Source organism: Pteronotus mesoamericanus, unplaced genomic scaffold (genome assembly GCF_021234165.1).
Source record: "Pteronotus mesoamericanus isolate MK-2021 breed Mesoamerican mustached bat unplaced genomic scaffold, CSHL_Meso_final scaffold_507, whole genome shotgun sequence".
NCBI lineage: Eukaryota > Metazoa > Chordata > Mammalia > Chiroptera > Mormoopidae > Pteronotus > Pteronotus mesoamericanus.
The window spans coordinates 11714074-11735466 of NW_026555319.1; the positions used below are offsets into that span (position 1 = coordinate 11714074).

The window sequence follows — 21393 nt, forward strand, 5'->3', positions numbered from 1 at the left end:
ACGTAGCAGGACCCTCCAGCTGGCAGGGGATGGCGTAAGGGCCTTTTATGATTCCACAGATAATTAAGGTAACCGCAACAACCACCTGAGGCCGCCAGGGCGTTCAAAGCTGACTTGTAGCCACTTTAATTAGAACTCTGGCCCAGGGGGTCAGGGGTGTCACAGGTTAGTATTGCCCAAAAAACTGCCTGCTCCAACCGACAGCCTAAGAGGGGGAACACTTGGCAAGTCCAAGGTCCCTGTGTTAAAGATGAACAGAAGCCAGAGGTCACATCTGAAATGAGTGAAACAGCCACACTCAGCCCTGAGGTTCCAGCTTCAGGCTGGGGCCCCTTCTATACCCAGACATCGATCACAGCAAAAGCCAGTCCTTGGGCAGCTTGTTTGGGGCCCTGGAAAGCGACCCGTGTTCCCATCTCAGCTCTGCCACTTACACACAGTGAGCCTTGGGCAAGCTCCCTACCCTCTCCAAGCCTGAGGTGACTCACCTGCAGAGGGGGATAAGGTCACTCCTAAGAGACGGAGCTGAGGGTTTGATGCCACCCCCTGCACGGGGTACAGAGCACAACTCAACGATGGCCACCAGCAATCTGTCTTGCCCACCTCACAAAATTACTGGGCGGTCCAACCAAGACGCCTTTAGTCACTGAATGCAACCTTCCCCTCCTTGGGCACCAAAAGCAAAAGAATGAGGCAGGCGATTGGGAGCGTGGCTTCTGCTGGGAGACACTTCCTCTATGAATCGACTCCCACTTGGTAACAGGCACCATCCAGCCACCCGTCAGCCCAGTGGCTGTGAACCACTCCCTGAGGACCAGCCCGCCCAGATGGGACAGGCAGCTCCCCACATCAGAGACACCCCCAGGACTCACTTCAGCTTCTCAGGGCTCCAGCCAGGAGGGGCTTGGGGGCAGGCACTGCCGGGGCCATTTCCCAACGGGGACAGGCATTTCTGGGGCTTCAGCGAGATCCTGGTCCCACTTCTCCCCTGCTCCCTGCTCCAACGGGGGTGTTCCCAAGGACTGTGTGTGTTTGGGGCAGAGAGTGGAGTGGAAGTGGGGAGGGGGGTTATTTTTTATGTTATTCAGAGAGAGAATTTTTTTTAATTCACTTTTCAATTACAGTTTACATTCAATGTTATTTTGTATTAGCTTCAGATGCACAGCACAGTGGTTAGACAACCATATGCTTTACAGGGTGTCCCCGGACGTTCCCAGTACCCACCTGGCACCATACAGAATTGTTACAATGTTACTGACTGTACTCTCTATGCCACACTTCACATCCCTGCGACTATTTCATAACCGCCCGTCGGTACTTCTCAATTCTTTCCCGTCTCACCCGTCCCTCAACCCCGACCCCTTGCGGCAATCGTCAGTCTGTTCTCTGTGTCTGAGTTTTGTTTATTTTGTTCTTTAGATCCCACATGTAAGTGAACACATATGGTATTTGCCTTTCCCTGACTTACTTCCCTGAGCATAAAACCCTCTAGGTCCATCCATGCTGTTGCAAATGCTAAGATTTCATTCTTTTTTTATGGCTCAGTGATAGCCTGTTGAATATATGGAATCCAATAGATTTTTTTCACAGCTTTTTTATCCGCTTGCCTATTGATAGGCACTTGAGCTGCTTCCCTCTGTTTGCTATTGTAAATAATGCTGCAATGACCATAGGGGTGCCTATATTCTTTCAAATCAGTGTTTCAGGTTTCTCCGGATATATACACAGAAGTGGAGTCGCTGGGTCATAAGGTGGTTACACTTTTAACTTTTCGAGGACCCCTTACACTGTTTTCCACAGTGGCTGCACCCATCTGCATTCCCACCAACAATGCACAAGGGTTCCGTTTTCAGAGAAAGGATTTTTTTAATGCCAACACAGGGGTTGAAAATGGGAGGAAAGAAAAGGTTTAGGAGCGTCGTAGGGAACAGGAAGTGACCCCTAATATATCACAGGGCACGCTTTTCTGTGTCATTAGTGTCTATGGAGCGCACAGCCCATCAGAGCCACTGTACAAGCTTTGCACGCGTGGTCTCAATGTCTCCCTGCAGCCCTCTGCAGCAAGTACCGCTTCTCACTCCCCTTTTATGGGAGAGGAAGAAGCAGAGTCAGTCACTCCCCAAGTCACATTTAGGGCCTAGGGGCCCCACTTGGAAGCCCACGCTCATCATCCTCGTGCTTCCCTGCTCTGGGTGCTGGAGTTCCCTCCATGAGCCCCGAGGAGGCCCCGTGTCAGTGGAGCTGAGGCGTGGCTGTCGCCGTGTGCCGCTTCGTTTCTTAGAGCTGTGGGCTTATTTTTAAATCTGTGCCCACTCCTGAGGAACAAAAGTGCTACCACGAAACAAACAAGGAAAGAACTTCCCTAGATTTGGGATCCTTCTCCTCGGAAAGACTTTGGGGGAGACAGGCGCATTCTGCCCAAATAAAGAAAAAGCCTTTCATATCAGCATCCAACCACTAATATTGGAGTCAGGGAAAGACTCATCTGGAAGGCAGTTTGGAGACACCCCCTTTCAGGGGTGGAGAGGGAGAGCTAAGAGAGGAGCCAACTGTTCTGGGCCTTAAGCAGATTTTGCCCTTGGCACCATGCCAGGATAGCAAGTTAATAACTCCACTGGCTAAAGACTCTGCCAAAGGTACTAAGCCAGGAGCAGCAATCAGCAAACTCCTTCTATTGTGAATAGTTTAATACTTTTGCATCTGAAAAACATACACAACAACCTTCAGGTGCACCTCCGGGAGGCAGGTGTACCTCAGAACAAACTGTAAGACTTGAGAAGGCACACACCTTTTATATCCAAGAACCTCACCTTCTCCTGTGATAGTGTCCAAGAGGGCTGGCGCCACGTCCCACTGTCCCACCCGCAGAACTGCAACCCTCACCTCCAAGAAGACTGCGCTCTGTTATCCCTACTCCCAACTACAAACAGTGACTACACTAATAAATAATCATAACCCCTTCCATTATAACAAGCATCTTGCATCCAGAATCTCATTTACTCCTCACCGGGGCCCTACAAGGGAAGTATTATCCTTATCTATTTCACATTCTTATCCTATTTCACAGATCAAGCATGAAAACCCAATTCCCCAAGAGGGGGAGGGAGTGACTTGCTCAAACTCACATAACTTGGAGGTACATGAAATTCAAACCTGCTCTGCTTGACTCCAAGGTTTGTAATTGGTAGAGGTGAACAGGCTGTTGACTGAATTGATTAACTGGCTACCCTCTGAAATGGGTGGAATCAGAAACCCAGAAACAAAACCCGGGGAGAGTCAGCAGTTATGAGACTTAGGTCAGAGCGTCTGGGTCTCCAGACAATCCCAGGAAAGGCTGTGAGCATAAGCATAAAATATCTACAACCTCGTGTTTCTGTGCCGAATCCCAAACCGCTTGATTTTAGAGTCCAGCAGGTGTGTAGCTGCAGGTGCCACCGATTTGGGAACAACTTTGGAGAGGGAAACACATTTGCAAATTTTGGGGAAAGGCTCAGATTACCCAAGTCCCAGGGTTCCCAGGAGCGTGGACCTAGAAAGGTACGCTTTGGCAGTGGCTGGCCCACTGTAGGTGCTCAATTAATGCCTAGTGAGCCAAACCCAACTTTTGATGAGGGTTGATCTGCCAGCCCAGGCAAAACTGGCCCAAATGGTTCTGGACCAGCGCCTACTTTGGTGAAATGTAAGAGGACCAGGTCTCCTACCTCCAGTGGAAAATTTGTTCCACTGTCTCAAAAGCTAATCGGGCCCATCTGTTCCGCTAGCCTCTCACGTGAGTCATCCCGGCAGAAATTGCTGCAGTGGACTGTCCCATGCGCCCCAGGTCTTGGGCTCCTGCCACCTTTGCAGATGGAATTCCATCCTCATTTCCCTCTGTTCCTTCAGTGTCGGGAACCTGCCCTCTTCAGCCATTGACTCATTCAGCAGTGGGTATTTCCCAAGCACCTGCCATGCCTGGCGCTGGCTGCTGGGGACATGGAGCAGACTGCACAGGAGTGGTCCTGCCCGTGTGGGTTTACCACGTCAGAGTGTTAAGATCCCAGATGATCGTTAAGGGCACAGCCAGGCGAGCTGTCACAAAGGAGAGGCCTGTGCTGTGCATGGGACTGGGATCCAGCCTTGGCCTGCGAGGTGAGGAGGGTGTTCTCCTGGCAGGAAGCTTCTGCTGAGACCGGCAGTGTGGTCTAGCCAGCAGGGGTGCCGGGCGGCGAGGTGATGTTGGAAGTAGACAGAGCAGGAATCCTGGCAGGCAGCCGAATGTTTCCCAAACTGCTGGGCACCACAACACAATCAAGGTGGGAAGGGGCTATCATTCCAAACAGGAGGGTCCCCATAGCCCCACTCTGTTGAGACTGTGGCAACAGGAGAGGACAGCTTCCTTTAGGACAGAGCAGGGGGAGCATACTAAGGGGGGCGTTTCCAGCAACAAAGTATTCCAGCTACTACGGGAGCCTGCAACCCATTTACTTCCCAATAGAAAGGGCAGTGTGTTCGGGGTTGTCCTTTAACATCACTCTCACCTATGGTTTGATCTGGTTTGAAAGGTGGGGAGGCTTCAGGGCGTCAGGCCAGCAGGCACGGCACGAAACCCCCGCTGTGGGAGGAGCGCGGCAGTGCCCAGGGCCCCAGCGTGCGTGAGGGCGCTCAGGTGTGCCGGGGCCCAGAGAGGGCACGGCAGCACTTCTGGCGCGAGGCTAACCTGGGTGGAGACTCCTCTGTTTGTCATCTGATTGACCCAAGCCTGTCACGGAAATTCTCTGAACTTTGATTTCCTGGTCTGCGGCATGAAGTCAGTTACACCCACCCCCCACCCCCCGCGCCCCGGACTGTCCTAGTGTGTCACCATCTAGCAGGTGCCAACTTCCCCCTAATGCAGACCTCAGGTTTCCGGCTCTGCCTGCATGACCTGTCCAGGACAAGGCATCCTGGATCCGTAGAATAAGGGAGCACGGCCTCTCCCTCTATGGTGCCAAGCTTACTGCCGTCACACACAGAGAGCTCTGGGAGACTATAATCTGATATGTGCATCAGGTTTGCAGGTAAAAGGCAAGATTTCCGACCTTGTTTCCAGGTTTCCCCATGTACAGACGCACTCTCCTCTGAAGTGAAGGACCCAGGAGTGAAAATTCAGAAGCATTAGAATAAGGGACCCCAAAGTTTCTATAGGGATAAGAGTTTCAGAAAACCTCCATTTCAGAAGTTTAAAATGTTTATTTTGCCGTAAAGAATGAGCATCTTGTGTAATGTAATCCTTGCATTTCTACCTCACAACTAAAGGCGATCAAAGTAGGAGGGAGTTTACCCGCCTTCCCTTAACTTTTCAGAAACAGAGCATGTCTGCGTCTCTCATCACCAGGTTTAGCGTTGCCTGGGTCTTTCCATTTACAGCTTGGAGAAGTCACTAAAGAAATCACATCTTGTAAAGATATCCCAAGACAGTTAGAAGGAAAACATTAATAAAACATTTATACCTTGCAGTTGTTGAATGGAAAAGACCCGGTTCCTGGGAAGTCCCCAGCAAATCTGGGTGGTGGGTCACATTACCCACGCAGAAGCGCATTTATGTTAAAATAATAATGATCATTGTAAAAGATACTGGTATGTACCAGATGAATGCAAAGAATAAAATGTCTTTGGGGAAACAAGATCCAGGGAGCTTTACACCAAACTATGCATAGCAGCTCCCTAAGGAGGAGGGACAGACGGAAGGATGGAGCAAGGAGAACCTATTTCTTTCTGTACTGCTTCAATCTTTTACGTTGTAATAGGATTTTAAAAAAAGATTTACTTGCTTTTAGAGAGAGGGGGAGGGAGGGAGAAAGAGTGGGAGAGAAACATCAGTGTGTGAGAGATACAGTGTTCGGTCGGCCGCGAACTGGGCGCCCTAACTCGGAATGGCATCAGCAGCGTTTCAGTTCGCAGGCCGGCACTCAGTCCGCTGGGCCACGCCAGCCAGGGCTGTAAGGGGTTTTTAAAAACTAAAGAAAACTATGTCTTTCTAGGAACCCAGAAACACTATGAATGCTTTACTCGTAGAGTCTGCTTTAAAAAAATTTTTTTTAATCCTCACCCAAGGATATGTTCATTGATTTTAGAGAGAGGCGGAAGGAGGGGGAAAGAGAGGGAGGGAGGGGGAGGAGATAAAGAGAAACATTAATGTGAGAGAAATACCGATCCATAGGCTCCCACAGGCACCCTGACCAGGGGTGAACCTACAACCGTGGCATGTGCCCTGATGGGGGTGGGGGTTGAACCTGCAATCCTTTGGTGTATGGGGACAGCACTCCAACCAGCTGAGCCACCTGGCCAGGGCAGAGTCTGCTTTTTAAACACACAAGCAAGTCTGAGAAACAGAATGCTTTTCCTTAAGCAGAAGTTTTGGGGACAAAATAAAAAGCTACAGAACTGACTTCTAAGTAAATCTAAAACCTAAACCATTTCAGTGTGTGGAACTAAGGAGTCTGCACAGGGATTCCCAGCAACATAACCATTTATAGAAGCAAAGAAAGACCTGTCCCCTTCATCAGTGTTACATTCAGAGCCTCTCAGATCAGCTTCCCGTAAACACAACAGGAGCTGCTGTCCCCCCGGAGAGCTCACAGGCACACATTTATATAGGGGCTGCCTTCACTATGCATTGAATTCCCATTCACTTGGACACTGGCTTTAAGTCCCTGTCCCCTGGGAGGGGGTGAGCTCACTTACCACTTCTCTCTCCGCCTTTTCTTTCCCCATGTCCTCTGATTGTGCACTCAGGATTCCGTTGTCCAGGTTCCTTCTCTGTGGAGGGTCCGAAGCTAAACTGGCTGGCTGCTCCCTGCCGTGCCTGTAAATGTCACTTTTAGATTAACCAGCCCTTGCCGGTTTAAAAATATCCCGGGTGCACTTAACCATCAAGGCACCAAAGAGCAGCAATAACCCAGGTGAAGTGGGAAAGGATCTTGCTTGCAGCAAACCGTTTTCCACCTTTCAGTCCCACTGCTTGGCTTTATTTCAAAATGCTTAGGCACCTAAACCACAAGGTATCTAAAGTCCAAGTTGTCGTAAGCAATACAAAGTCATGCTGGCTCTCCTAGGACATGTTGAAAGTTAATGGCATACAGGTCTGTTGGTCGTTTGAGAAACAGCTTCAGGAACAAACCCTGAACAAATCCTCGGTGAATGAATGGGCTCAGGTGATTACTATCAAAAGATCACCTGGCTTCTCTCCCCCGGGAAGATTTTGGTCAAACCTTCTCTATGCAAATGTCCCTCAAGGACATGTTTCCCATTTCTGAGGTCTTGGGGGAAAACCAAACCAGCAGAGATCCATTCCCACTCGCTCTTGCTAGGGCTGGGAGCAGAGACCCAGCAGCCACAGAATGTTCTGCCATGTGGGGACGGCTGGTGGCATGTGGGACAAAGGTCACCTGCAGGTCCAAACCAGAGCAGGTGGCAGGGAAGCCAAGGCCACACAAAAGGGCACTGTGCTCCACAGAACCAGGATGAAAGCAGAAAAAACAGCAAGAGGGCTGAGTTTATGCAGAACAGAAGGGTTTACAGGACAGCTCTACCAGGTACAGCCTTTGCCCCGCTGGGGGAGCTATTTTCCAAGAAAGAAAAGTTGTCCAATAGCGGACTTCTGACTTGGGATTTTCTCCACTGGACTGTTCAGTAAGAAGTGCACTTCTTGCCTGCCCTCTGTATCCTCTTGAAGCCTTGGTGTCATCAGCTGTCACCTGGGATAGTGCCGCATCCATTTTATAGTTGAGGATGAAAGGATACAGGTCGAGCGCTTAGCACAGTGCCTTGAGTTCTTGATAATCGGGCAGGCAGCCCCTATGAGTGTGGTTAGATTATGTGTCAAGACTCCATCACTCTAGAGTAGCTCACACAATCCTCTCAAACTACAAACAGGTCCTTCTGTGTGTCCTAGAAGAGCCATCTGTGAGTCAAGGAAAAATTTTAAAACTCCATTTAAACTCCCCATGACAGCAAATTTGGATCTGCGCAGAGTGTCAACGGGGACAAGACTGCTGGGTTTTGAAATCAGGTTGGCATAGGTTTGAATCCTAGCCCTGTTACCTGTGGCTTTGGCAAATGGCCAAGTCAGTTTCCTCATCCAACTACTTTACCACATGGGTGAGGAAATTAAAGGAAACAATAGAGTGCACTTCTAGCATAGTAGCTTGCTCATGACAGGCACTTAATCAAATCTAATGAAACTCCTTACTTTTTTTTAAATATATTTTTTAAATATTTTATTTATTTATTTTTAGAGAGAGGAAGAGAGGGAAAAAGAGTGGGAAACATCAACTCACACGTCCCCTACTGGGAACCAGGCCCACAACCACAACCCAGGCATGTGCCCTGACTGGGAATCAAACCTCCGACCCTTTGGTTTGTAGGCTGGTGCTCAATCCACTGAGCCACACCAGGCAGTGCTGAAACTCTTTACTTTCAAAAAGACTAGAAATATTCCCCACTCTCCCTACACACACACACACACACACACACACACACACACACGCACACTCAGATGAAAACCTCTCTGCTGGCTCAGTTCTGCCTTGAGACTTTCTTTGAGGCAGCGGTTTTATTTATTTGTTTGTTTATTTATTTAGTATTAGAGAGAGATAAAAACCAATTTGTTTTTCTACTTATTTACACATTCGTTGGTTGATTCGTGTATGTGCCCTGAGCAGGAATCAAACCCACAACCTTTTCATATTGGTATGACACTAACCAACTGAGCTACCTGGCCAGGACAAGGCATAGGTTTCTAGAAGCCAAATGGAAGGCTCGAAACCAAAGTTATTCACAAACTTTCCCACCAAACATAAGAACATGAATAGGAAAACATATTTCTTCAAACAGATTAAGAAACTCATAGTTAAGTTGTTTACCACCCCACCCGACCCCCCCATCCCACCTCCCACCAAAAAAAAAAAATCAATCGACCACATGGTCTAAGAAAACAAACAGGGCAACTGGAAAGAAGCTGCCAGGCCTGCTGCAAACTGGACACTTTATAAATACATCACCTTTTCCTCCTCCTCCTGAGGGCCAATTAAATCAGAATTTCTGGGAGTGGGCCTGGCATTAATATTTTTTAAAGGTTCCTGGGGTGACTCTGTGGTGAGGCTTGAGGAGCATTAATTGCTTGTTTGAAGCCTCCGGACCTTCGTGTCTGTTGCTCCAAATATGGGGACACAGGAAATTCACAACTGAGGAGCAAAGAATGCAAAGCACTGACCTCCTGGTCTGCCCTATCACCATTTCCCAACATGCTTCAAAAACTTACAAACCCGTTCCAGCTGAGAAAATGAACAGGTAACTTCACCCCCAACAGGAAGAGGCCGTCTCCAGCAGGGGTCTGTTCCAGTCTTTTCTCAGCCTGAGTCACCACCAGTCAACACCCCAGGGCCCTCCAATGTGGCCCAAGGCCCACACCTCGTGCATCTCCAAAGTGTGACAAAGATAAAAAGCCACTGCCACACACAGGCACACCAAAAAGTTTGCTTCTCCAATCCCAAACCCTTTCTAACGTTTTCTATGCCAGGAGCCAACTGAAGCAGGAAAGTGAATTTTGAAAGGGAGAAAATGTTATCTTATCATAATAATGGAAAGATATTAACAACATGCTGAAGTCTATAAAAACACTTCACATCCCCCCTCCCTTGCCCTGCTGGACTCCGATCACAGATCGTGATTTCCACACAATTATTTTATAACTTGGGGTTCCCAGCATTTTGTATAACTGACTTCCTTGTGTTCCCAAAAGCCCTTGGCAGATCCCCTTCTCTTGCCTGAGATGGGGGGAGTGGGGGAGGGACAGGAATCATTGTCGGCCAGGTTCTCACCTGCTCCCATAGTGATCCACACACGACTGTGCACACAGTGCAAGGACACAGCAGCTGGGCTGTCATTGCTGGTGTCTGAGCAGGAGGCCCTAGGACAGGAGCCTGTCTGTCTGCAAACTGCACCCACGCTGCCTGTTCTCATAGGGCTCCCAAACTAAAAGTGGTTTTAAAACATTTGTTAAGTGCTTGAAAAAAGTAAAAGATTTCATGACACGTGCAAATCATTGTTACCTTCCAATTTCAGTGTCCATAAACTTTTACTGGAACACAGCCACACCTGTTTGCTCACATTCTGCATGCAGCTGCTATCTCCATAGCACAGTTGAGTTGCTTGGAGAGACGGGATGACCACAAAGATTAAATGCATACTGTCTGACCCCTTTCAGAAAAAGTATGCTGACCCCCCGCCTAAATGGCCAAGATTGCCTTTCATTTGAGTGTACCCAGTGCTGTAATCGTAACAAATCCGAAAACGTGAAAAAACTGATAACTACACAGCTAAAAGTTAACCACAATGAACCTGGTTCCTAAAACATCAGTGATTATTTTGTGGGGGGAGGGCAGGAGGGAGTCATAGACCATTGAAGATGCTCTTTGTACTGTTTAAAGCCTCACTACAAAGATTCAATCTGCTTTTGAAAATGAGTTTGCTTTTTGAATCCTTTATGATGACTCAGAGCTCACTACTTCCTCTCTCCTCACAGCACTGCATGGGGAGGGAAGCTCCAAAACCTAACTGATAACAGAAATACCAACCCTCTGGAATGCCGAGGGTCAGGGTTAGGGTTAGCACCCCCAAAGTACCAGGGGGCAAATGAAGCATGCGTCTTTGTCTCTCTTCCTTCCTGAAAGCCTGCTTGCCGATGGCAGAATGTGGGGTCACAAATCCTCCTCTTCAAACCTAAGAAATCTAAGGCTCGGAGAGAAAGCAATATTCAAGCAAAAGTAGGGCTTCCGCCTCCCTGCTTTCGAAGAGACGCCGGGGCTGCTCCAGGAGCCCTCACGTATGGCCTTCTTGCTAATCCTCTTGCATACAGGCACAGGAGTCACCGCTCCCCCCGACCCCTCTCCCTCCTTCATAGGACACCAAGGGCGTCCACCCAGCCTTTCAACCAGACGGGCCACAGCGGTGCCCCTCCAGCATCCTGGCCTCCTACTTCAGCTCGATTCCCTGGAGTCTGCAAACGCTAGTACCGGGAGGGCAGGGAAGCTGCCCTTTAACTGTCCCAGGGTTTGGCACACAGCACTGACAGGAATGCCAAGATCCCCGCAGAAACGGTTTCCGGTTTTACTGGCCCCTTTAGGGTATCAACAGACCCTGACCCAGTCTACAACCTCCCCACAGCAATCCGGGCTGGGGCGCGCCCCTCCCTGGAACCCCGCCCAGCGCTTACCGAAGCCCAGCTGAGGGGTGGGCTGCTCCATCAGGGTGGGGCGGAGGGAGGAGGGCGGGGAAAGGAGCGCGAGGGCGGGGCAGAGGCCCTTCCCGCCCACGATGGTCACAATGGCAACCAGAGCCCAAAGGCAGCCAAGGGTGTAGGCAGACGCCCGGGTTTAGGAGCTGACTGGTGAACGGGACTCAGCATTAAAGGGCACTTTGCACAAAGTGAAACTTTAAAAAAACTTTTTATTACCAAACTCTAGCAGGTTTAACTCTGGACCCAGCTAACAGCAAAACAGCATCTCTAGCAGGATCTGGGATGGAGGTGCAGACCTAAAGATCATCATTTAACCAAAGGACTTAAAAAATATATATATACATCTGCATAAGTACTTTTTAAAAAAAGCAAAATTCTCCAGTGTTGCAGAAGATATCGGAAAGTGATTTCAGTCCATATAAAACAGCACCTGGCACTATGCTGCCTTAAAAAGTAAATTCAGGATGCACCTGGGAGAAGAGTAAAATATTTCCTCTTAAAAAAAAGAAAAAAATTCCCACCTTCCCTTTCCTGTTCGACTTCCACTGCTTATTCCTAGAAACACTCAGAACAGTATAAACAAGACCCAGCCCACTTCTCTCCACCTCTGCCTGTCTGAAGGCTCACCAAGGATTGTTCCTTAAGGGTTTTGACCTCTGCTACAATCAGGAAATTGAGCCCTAATTTCTGGGAACTGGGGGGGTGGGGGGGGGGAGAAAAAAAAAAAATCCTAGTTCCTTCTGGGAGGGACCTGGCCCAGACAGAATACCAGGATATGCAAAAGAAGCCTTTCTAAATAAAAACATCGGAGACCTTATAACCTAAAGTGTATCCTATAGGTAAAAACAACTAGCAGTGTCTCACATACCAAAAAGGTGCTAATCTCTCCATCTCTACCATAAAGCAAACAGAAGGGAGGAGAGTCACCTCCTCTCCCTTGCAAGAGCTTTGATGCACAGTCTAGGCCAAAGCCACCTGTAGAGACAGACGTGTGGTCATAGGGTGCAGTCCTTGCTGGATAAAGCTGCCACTCCTGGGCAGCCTGGCCCATGGCCACTGTACCAAAACCGTCTCCCCCACATGCAGGATGCTCAAGAATCACTAGGGAAATTATTTTTTCAATTCAACCTCATCACTGACAAACTCTAGAAACTGCGTGGAGACCACCACACCCCCAGTGCAGGGTCACAGATCCTTCCAGTTGATGGGTTCCTTGCCAGACTTCTGCAGCAGCTCGTTGGTTTTAGAGAAATGTCTGCATCCAAAGAATCCTCTGTACACGGACAGGGGGGAGGGGTGGGCAGTCTGCAGCACGTGGTGACGCTTCTGAAAGAGAGTGAGAGAATGACTAAAAGGTGGCACGCTTGGCACCTGATGGCTGCTGCACTTGAACACAGCTATGCCACTCCCTTTGCCTTCTCTAAACTGTCCCGTTTTGCTAAGTGTATTCATTTGCTTTCAGCGTTCATCCCAGAACATCAGCACACTTGTTCATTCATTTGTGGAGCAGCGACCTTTGCTAGGCTCTCAGGCTGCGCCTCAGCCTCCAACCTGGCACCACCCATGACATTTTGAAGGGCCCGTATCTTATGATCCAGCAATTCCACTGCTGAGAATGTATTTGCTAAAGCACCCCATGATGCATCTGCCTACACAAAGACGAAGGTTTAAGGAGGTCCACGGTGGCACTGCTGATCCAGGTAACACCTAATGCAAATCCAGTGTTATGTAACTGGCTAAAAATATTTTTCTCAAGTTCTTACAGTGCAACGCCACATGGCTACTAGAACAAGGCCCAACTACATATGTTGATATGGGAAGACCTTCAAAATGTATCAAGTGGAAAAAAAATAGTGATAACTGCATCAAAACAAATTTTTCTTGGAAAAATACACAAAACACTACTTGTACTAGCTCTTTCAGGAAAAATACTGGAAAACGCTGATTTTTATTTTGTACCTCTCATTACTGTCTGAATTGTCTTACCACAAAAATGGAGCCCTTTTAAAATTTCAACTGTAGTTATTAACTGAGCAGGAAGATTACAGATTTTTGTTTTCTTCTTTATTCTTTCCTGTATTTAAATAAAAGCCACCTAACAAATAACTGTTTTCCATCACCCCCGCCTTCAAGTTGCCCAGTCCAGGAGGGGCCTGAACCGAAGCAGGCAGCCCGGTGTGGCAGGAGCACAGAGCCCGGGGCTGGACAGCCAGGGCTCACGTCCTGGCGCTGCCGCTCAGTTGTGTGGCCATGGGGAAGCTGCTGAGCCTTGCTCAGCGGCATTTCATTTTTATCTGTAAACCGGGAATATCAGTGGTGCTCAGCTTCTAGTTACCCCAAAAGAACAAATGGATGATCACACGTGCAGGGTATTAAAAGAAGTAACGGAGGTCAAGTGCTTATTAGCACCTTGATTGGCATGACGTACACGCCCCTTCACAAAACCGTGAGCTGTGCTGAGCTTTGAACGATGAGTCAGCCTGCCTCTGGGGAAGGAACAGGCCTCTACACTCAAGACAAAGGACGCAGGGCGCTCAAAGGCAGGCAGGGTAGCGGGGCCAGGGAACCAACCTGGGAGAGGCGGTCAGCCTGGAGGGGAGAGTGAAAAGAGGGGAGGTGGTGCTGAGAGGCAGAGCAGGGCCATGCCCATGACCTCAGCCTGCCAGCCTCAGGCAGGGCCTCCAGGGACAGGGCGCCTGAATGCTCCAGGCAACATCAGAGGAGGCCTAAAGCAAGGCAAAGGGGTTCGGGTAGGGCCGGGTTGGAGGGACGGTAAAGAGAGATCGCAGGCCGTGAATGACTGGATGTGGGGTAGGGAGGGGAGGAGAGGGAGAAGAGGGAAAAAGAGGTAGCGAGGCATGATGAATGGTATCCGATTTCCGGCTGAACAACTGGGTAGACGGTACCTTTTATCCTTGGGTAGTTCAGAGGAGTAAGTTTAGTGAGGGATGGATAAGGAAAGAAAATATCGCTTGGAAAATGCTGAATTTGATGTTGAGTTTTCCAGGACCACACTGCAAGGATTCCTAGAATTCTCTCAGCTGGTTTAATGGTTGAAAACCACATACCCTGTCGATGGCGATGCCCTTCCTCTGAGCATAAGAACCCCAGAGCAAGAAGACGAGACCATGTGAATTCTGATTTAGCCAGGATACAACTGCATCGGTAAATTGCTCCCAACCTTTCTCCTTATGAGAATTGGCCTGATGTGCCCGGACCGTGAGGACAGCGTTGAGCAGGAGAACACCTGCAAACACACACCAAAGAAACAGGTTAAAGGCAGGCTGCAACAAGTCAGCCCAACACCCAGGGGCAGCTTAACACGTGAGTAGAAATTTCTCAGGATGGAACCCAGAGCAACCGCCTGAAACTCGGTCATAGAGAAATCATTACAACAGACTGCTGGGCAGCACCTCTTGGTGCAATCAGAGGGCATTCAACTTTCACCTCTACACTTTCAACGCCTTCCAAGTTTGCAACGGTGAATGTTATTGATTTATCATCGGTCATCAGAAGGAATCAAACTATATCCTAAGTGACATTAAATAATCCCAGAAAATAACAAAAGGAGGCCAAAGTATTTCTTTGGGGGGAAAAAAAAATCTAACTGCAAGAAACCAAAGAGTAAATATTCTTTCCTTATCCTGAGTACAGATTTATTAAAGGAGAAAGTCCATAGCTGTGTATTAAACACATACAACACAACCTATGTTGAAATGGCAAAAAGTGAGGCCACCTTGTAAATGGTCAAAGTTAGGCTACATGGATAAACGTAAAATAATAATAATGAGGAACACTTTTCAAATTATGATTAAAACATGAAAGACAACATTGGCTGCAGGGTACAATGGAGATACATTTTCTGACTTAGAGCTCTCTCATTCTTCATGACTATCTTTTACAAACGTAAGTACGTGGACAGAAAAGAGAAGACCATTGAACTCCTCCCGAGACACATGTAGCAGCGGTGGTTTTACCTTGCTTGGCCCACCCAGATAAATCTCCGTGACCAGGATGAACAAAGCCATCTATGTCTGTAGACAGCTCTTTATAAATGTTTTCCAAACTGAAAGCAAGCCAGAAGGAAAAAAAAAATCTTAATTAAGCACAATTCTGAAAATTCAGTAACCTCCCCACATGTAAATTACAGCCTGAAAAGCCAGCCCAAGGGGACGAAAGCACACACACTGATTCAGGGGCAATAAGGCCATTCCGTCTGTCCGACTCCTTCATTTTGGCCTGTATTTGACTTAAGGAACAGCACTAGAGAAGGCCGAAATAAACTAGCCCAAGAATTACACCCCCCTCCCAATGGATGCTTAGTCACAGTTTCTTATCTCTACATATTTATAAAAATCCTCTAAAGCAGTGGTTCTTGACCAGGGGTGACTTCTATGCCCCAACGGACATCTGGCAATGTCCAAAGACACTTTTCATTGCCATTTTGTTAAAACTCTTTGGTTGTAGGGGGCAGTGCTGCTGGCGTCTGGTGGGTGTAGGCCATAGGTGCTGCTGAACATTGTCCAGTGCACAGGGCCAACCCTTTCCCCCCAAAAGTCCCAGCCCCCCGATGTCACCACTGCTGAGACTTGACAAATTCTGCTCCAGCCCTTCGCTGGTTCGATTCCCGGTCAGGGCACATGCCCAGGTTTTGGGTCAGATCCCCAGCTGGGGTGTGTGAGGGATGCAATCAGTTCATGTTTCTCTCACTTTCTCCCTACCTGCCTTTCTCTCTAAAAATAAATAAATAAATAAATAAATAACCCCCCCTTTTTTTTTTAAAGAGAGAAATCCTGTTCCACAAGCTAGTAAAAGCCCCCCAAATAATAGGCTTACCCGCAATATGCCAAGTACACATCTGAAACTAATTGCAATGGGACCAGAACCATCTATAAAGCAATCATACCTGGGCGGAGGTGGAACAGGTCTTTGAACACTGAAGCAAAGCCCATGAGCTTGATTGGGTCCATGATATGGATCCTGTCCCAGGATGACAACCTTTACCTGTGAACACCGAGCGGCAGATTGAACAATGCCCTAGTGTAGGCAGGGTAAACAAGCACCTGGCTGACTGAAGACCTGGCCGGGGGGCGGGAAGATAGTGAGCAGGGTAGTCTGCCCGCTGACCCAGCTAAGAACCCCCAGGGGAGAGCAGGTGAGCTGGCATCATTACCTCCCACTACCAAATCCTGCACCCAATCACCTACCACACCGTCCCCTCTCTTCTGGCACAGGCATTTTAAACAAGTTGGGGTCAACTTTGCTTTCGTCCCTTCCATTTTCCAAACGACAAAGTGAAATAGAACCGTGAAAACAAGTACAGCCATCCAGAAATATACAACGTAGTTGGTCCTCTCCCAGCTACCCTATCCCATTCTGACTCCATCAGTTTTGATCACCTATAGAATTGAGGTGATTATACTCACTACCCTACATGTTTGCGTTGCTCACATCACACATTCTGGGCTCCCTTCAAGTCAATAGAGCTCAGTCACTGATGGGCAGTCAGTTCGTTTTCCAATTTTTTCCACTATCCAAAGTTACACAGTCGACACCCTAGTACATGTATCTTTCCACACTGTTGCTTTTATTTCTATGGAATATTTATAATAGTGGAGTTGATGGTCAAAGGGTAAGTGTATTTTAAAGGCACATCCCGAACTGTTTTTCAAAGAGTTGAGCAATTCAAATTCCCCAAGAGCAGCACAGGAAGGTGCCTGCTCCCCTACATCCACTAAGGAAGGGCACCAGAAGATAAGGAGGCCAGGCCAAAGGGCCATGGGAGTAGGCCACAAGATGCAGTGACAAGTAATTAGGCCACTGTCACAGGGGTGTTAAAACACAGCTAGTCCTTTTGGTCTGGAGGCCGCCCACCTCTTCATCCTCGTGCTTCTGCTCAAGGTGCACCACCTTAGAATCTCCTTCCACAGCTAACATACACCACACCCTCCGGCGTTAGACTTTCCCCTAATCGGGAAGCTTCTGTGGGGTGGGCATTGCCATTCCTACTGCTGGGGCCCACTGTCCCCAGCATGAAGCTACCTGTCCAGGCAGGGAAGCTTTTCAATTCTGGTCCCGGATAAGGGACAACTTTGGAGAGGCCAGGTAACCTCCCATACCCTCCACGTGTTCATTTGCAAAGAAGCCATGCTGGGCCATCCGATCCTCAGTTTCATACTCTTTTCTTATTCTTCCCTATTTATGTCAGTCATTGATATTCAAAACAGGATACGTGATTCAAACAAGGTGCAAAATAGTACTGAACTTAGAAGGATTTAGTTTTCCTTTTTTAACTTCAGAAACAAGGAGCTATATCCAAAGTCCTTACTCTAAACGGAAAAGTGTGAGGTGTAGCAGCCCTCACCTATCAAGATGGCTTATTCATCTATTTCACTTCTATTTAAGTTATTTCTATTAAATCACAGGACTCCTGCTCTCCACTTACAAATAGGGGAAGAAAAGGAGCAACAACAAAATGTAAAAGCCTCCAGCATAAGCAGACACTAAATACATCTGGGGAGTTCAGAGGAGAACCAGATCACAAAGGTGGTGGGAAACAGGCTCCCGGGAGGTGCCACAGATCTAGTTGGCCTTCAAGGCCGAAGTGAGGAGGAGGTGGCCACACTGCTCAGCTCCGAGGTAAAACAACGGGAGGTGGCAGTAAGGCTGGTAAGTCAGATGTGGCCATATTCACGTCCAGCTCTCATAGTTCAGACACTGGGAAGCCACGGACAAGCTACTGAACAGGAGATTGACACGACCAGAGTGCCAAGGCAGCAGCTGTTGTGTTCAAAGAACCAGAACAAAGAGATTTAACAGGGTAGCCAAACTGTTTGGGACAGAAGAGACTGGAAGTGTCAACTATAAAAGATAGTGAGGTCAGACAGAAAGAATGCCGAGCTACAAGTCAAGGTGGGGCTGACTATACCCAGGTGAAAAGGACTTCACTGCTTCATGCCTGTTTCCTCATCACCACCACAATAATACTCAACACTGGCCTGGGGTTGGTTTCAGGATTAATAAAAATACAAGAAGTGAGAGCATATTTAGTATTTTATTTATTACTGAATTATGGACGGTGATTTAACTCAATACTATTTAATGTCCACCTCTTTTACTAAAATTCATCCACAACTTGCACTTACGTCTCTTATGTCGCACATTTGGGTCCATGTGAAGACTTGGTGTGGGGGTGGATAAACAGTGTAATGTCTTCTTTCTTCTGCAACAAATCCCATTAGCTGATTTGAAAGAGAAACAAGGTTTGAGAGGAAAGCATATGAATTCCACAGGAAAGTTAACTGAAGCATTATTTAGCTCTTCCCTATGTTTTATGTCCAAATGCATTAAAAAAACAACAAAGTTGCTCTATCTGTTTAATTCCCTCCCTTTCTTCCGTCTGGGTCAAAGTTGATTGGCCCAGGTTCTTTGATTTCCTGTTAACGCCAGCCCCGCCTTCATTCTTTCTTTTAAAGTTGGAGCCAGGATTCCTGCAGTCCGGTTTGTTTGTGATTTTACTATGCCACTCTTTCCTGGAAAGCAGACTAACTAAATGCACTGAAAGGAGACGATATCTTAGTCTTTTAGACACTTTAACTAACATAAGTGTGTGGATTCAAAACACCATGGTTTTACTTTACCCCCATAGCGTGAAAAAGACGTCAAAGGAGGGAAAACAGGAGACTTTGAAAGCAACATCTTATGCACGTGGTCTTCGCCTGCTATGCTAACAAGGCAAAGGCTTCTTGTTTACCTTTATAAAATACGGTTTTCCGAACTCTCCGCTTAGGTGCTGCTTCCAACTTTCACCGAAACCCACCGGAACGTTTCGAGCCGCGAGTCTGAGCAGGGCCGCGGCCTTGTTCTTCTGGATGCGCATCAACTGTTCGGGGCTCAGCGGCGATGAGGGCGGTGTGCCGGGTTCCTCCTGCTCCGCCCGAGCCTTCTTGGCCGGGGTAGTCTGCAAGTGGTCCCCGCAGAGACGCGTCACAAGCTTCAAGGGACATCTCCTGGGCGCCCGCAGGCTCCGCCCCCAACTCAAAGGCCCAAGACAGAGGACACCCATTCTTGGGTTTCAGCCCCACTCGAAAGGTCGGTACAAAACCGGACTCTGGAAAACCAGGCCGTTGCCCCCAGTTACGCGTTTGGTACTAAAACAGGGCGCAGAGGATCTTTTCGCGCGAGCGGAAACCCTGCAACCTGGAGCCCCCCCGCTCCCGACCCGCCACTGCGGCGTCCCCACGTTGCCTTTTCGCGGCAAAAACCCTCCTCCCGAGGGCCCACCCCGTCCTTTCTCCAATTGGACGGCGGGGCAAGAAGGGCAGCCCCCTCGCCTCTGATTGGCGCCATGGGCCCCGAAGCTCGCCCCATTGGCTGACCCCTCAGCATGGCAGCCGAGGAGCACCGTGACCGGTGTTTTGAAAGTGTGGCGGCTGCTTTTAACATGTGGCGGCTGCTTTGAACCTGGACCTCAGTTTCCCAAGTCAGGGGCATGTTTCTGCACCTCCTCCGTCGCACGGCGCCCACCGCCTCCCTCCCTCTTCCTTCCCCCTTCCCCGGCACCACAAGCAGTCCCCGCTATGCCTCACCGGGGCATCCCGGCTCTCCTCAGCTACGGCCGCCACGCCGGTCCCCGGGTCGCCCGGCTCGGGGCTGCGGACACGTCGTTTCCTGGCAGGGCTCGGGGAGAAGAAGGAATAGAGCGTCTTCTGGCCGATCATTCCGACGCCGAGAGGGAAGCGAACACACGCCGCCGGGGTACCCGCAAGGCTGGCGCAGACTGTGGCGGTCTGTAATTGGCGCCAAGATGCGCGCGCATGCTCCAACCGAAGGGGTGGACCGGGCAGGGGGCGGTGGAGGGTCTAGTGCGCATGTGCGGGAGGGGCTGCGGTGGGCAGGGTCGGTTCTCTCATTCATTTACTCTTTCATTTATTCAATCGACACACCTCTATGCCTTGGGGCAAGTCCCTGCAACTCACCACTGTAAAAAAAGATAAAAAAGTACCTGTTGTGGGAGTGAAATTAGCATCAAATAGTATTTATTGAGCTCTTAGATACTAGTTTATCTCATCCAATTTTCACAACCCATTTTACTGACAACAAACTAAGGCTAAGAACAGCGGGACATTGTGCCTTAACCTGCAGGGTGTGGGGAAAATTTGAGGTCGTAAAGGTTAAATTTCAAACTAGTCATTCTCTGAAAAGCACCACCGCATCCCCTAATACGCCTGGGATTCTTCTCTGTCCCTCCCTCCTGACATCCAAACGATCAACAGGTCCTCTTGGTTCTGTCTCCAAAATAAAATCTGAGTTCAGCCGCTCCTCTCTCTATCTCCTGGCTACAATCCCAGCTGGTTATCTCTTTCCTACCAAGTGATCAGTTTGCAATGTAAATTACATTACGATTATCCCCAGGTGAAAATCCTACAGTTTCCAAGTATGCTTAGAATAAAATGTCAGCTTCTTCGTCTGCTGGCAAAGCTGCTTCTGAAGGAAGCCCCCACTACGGTGGCATGACTGGATCTGGGTCTCAGCATTCATTCGACATAACCAGGTTGTCCCTCGTGTGGCCTTTACACCGTTGCACACATTGCCCCCCTTATCTGGGACCTTTGAAAAAGCAGTTCAGCAGTTTTTTATAAAGTAAAACAAACACTTATAAGTGCCCCTGCAATCCCACTCCTAGGTATTTACACAAGTGAAATTAAAATCTATGTTCACACGAAAGCTTCTACAGGAATGGATATAGTGAATTTATCTGAAATTGTCTGAAACTGGAAACAACCCCAATGTCCCTCAATGGGTAGAGAGCGAGGCACCAGTACAATGGAACACTACTCAACAATCAAAGGATCAACTGATACAAACAACAAGGATATATCTTAAAAACATTATGCTAAATGAAAGGGGCTAGACACAAAAGGCTATATGTTATTAATAAGGCTTTATTAATAAATTATGGAAAAGACAAAACTATAGGGACAGAAAACACATCAGTGATGGAGGGCTTGGGGGAATATTGTGGAGTGATGGAACCGTTCTGGCTCTAGATTGCGGAGGTGAACACACAACCGTGTACGTTTGTCTAAATCTGCAGAATTGTACACGAAGAAGGTTCCTAAGAAAGCCCCAGCTTC

General features: G+C 48.4%; 2 protein-coding genes across 3 annotated transcripts in view; both read right to left on the minus strand.

The window, feature by feature from the left end:
• The window catches only part of ACACB (acetyl-CoA carboxylase beta), a 92525-nt gene extending 85561 nt beyond the window's left edge, over positions 1–6964 (minus strand). Inside the window, exon 1 of the mRNA XM_054594103.1 lies at positions 6703–6964. The gene's annotated coding sequence lies outside the window, so the exon portion shown is untranslated. The remainder of the gene's footprint in view (positions 1–6702) is intronic.
• Positions 6965–11961: 4997 nt separating this feature from the next.
• UNG (uracil DNA glycosylase) lies at positions 11962–19474 on the minus strand. 2 transcript variants are annotated; one of them, XM_054594346.1, is made up of 6 exons: positions 19011–19474; positions 18403–18498; positions 16164–16261; positions 15235–15323; positions 14326–14504; positions 11962–12580 (listed from the first exon to the last, which is right to left on the minus strand). In XM_054594346.1, exons 1-6 carry the CDS (start codon positions 19320–19322, stop codon positions 12443–12445), a joined length of 912 nt encoding a protein of 303 aa, XP_054450321.1. In that variant the 5' UTR covers positions 19323–19474; the 3' UTR covers positions 11962–12442. The 2 variants fall into 2 exon arrangements, with proteins under 2 accessions (XP_054450321.1, XP_054450320.1); XM_054594345.1 differs by having other exon boundaries at positions 11963–12583.
• Positions 19475–21393: the final 1919 nt, after the last annotated feature.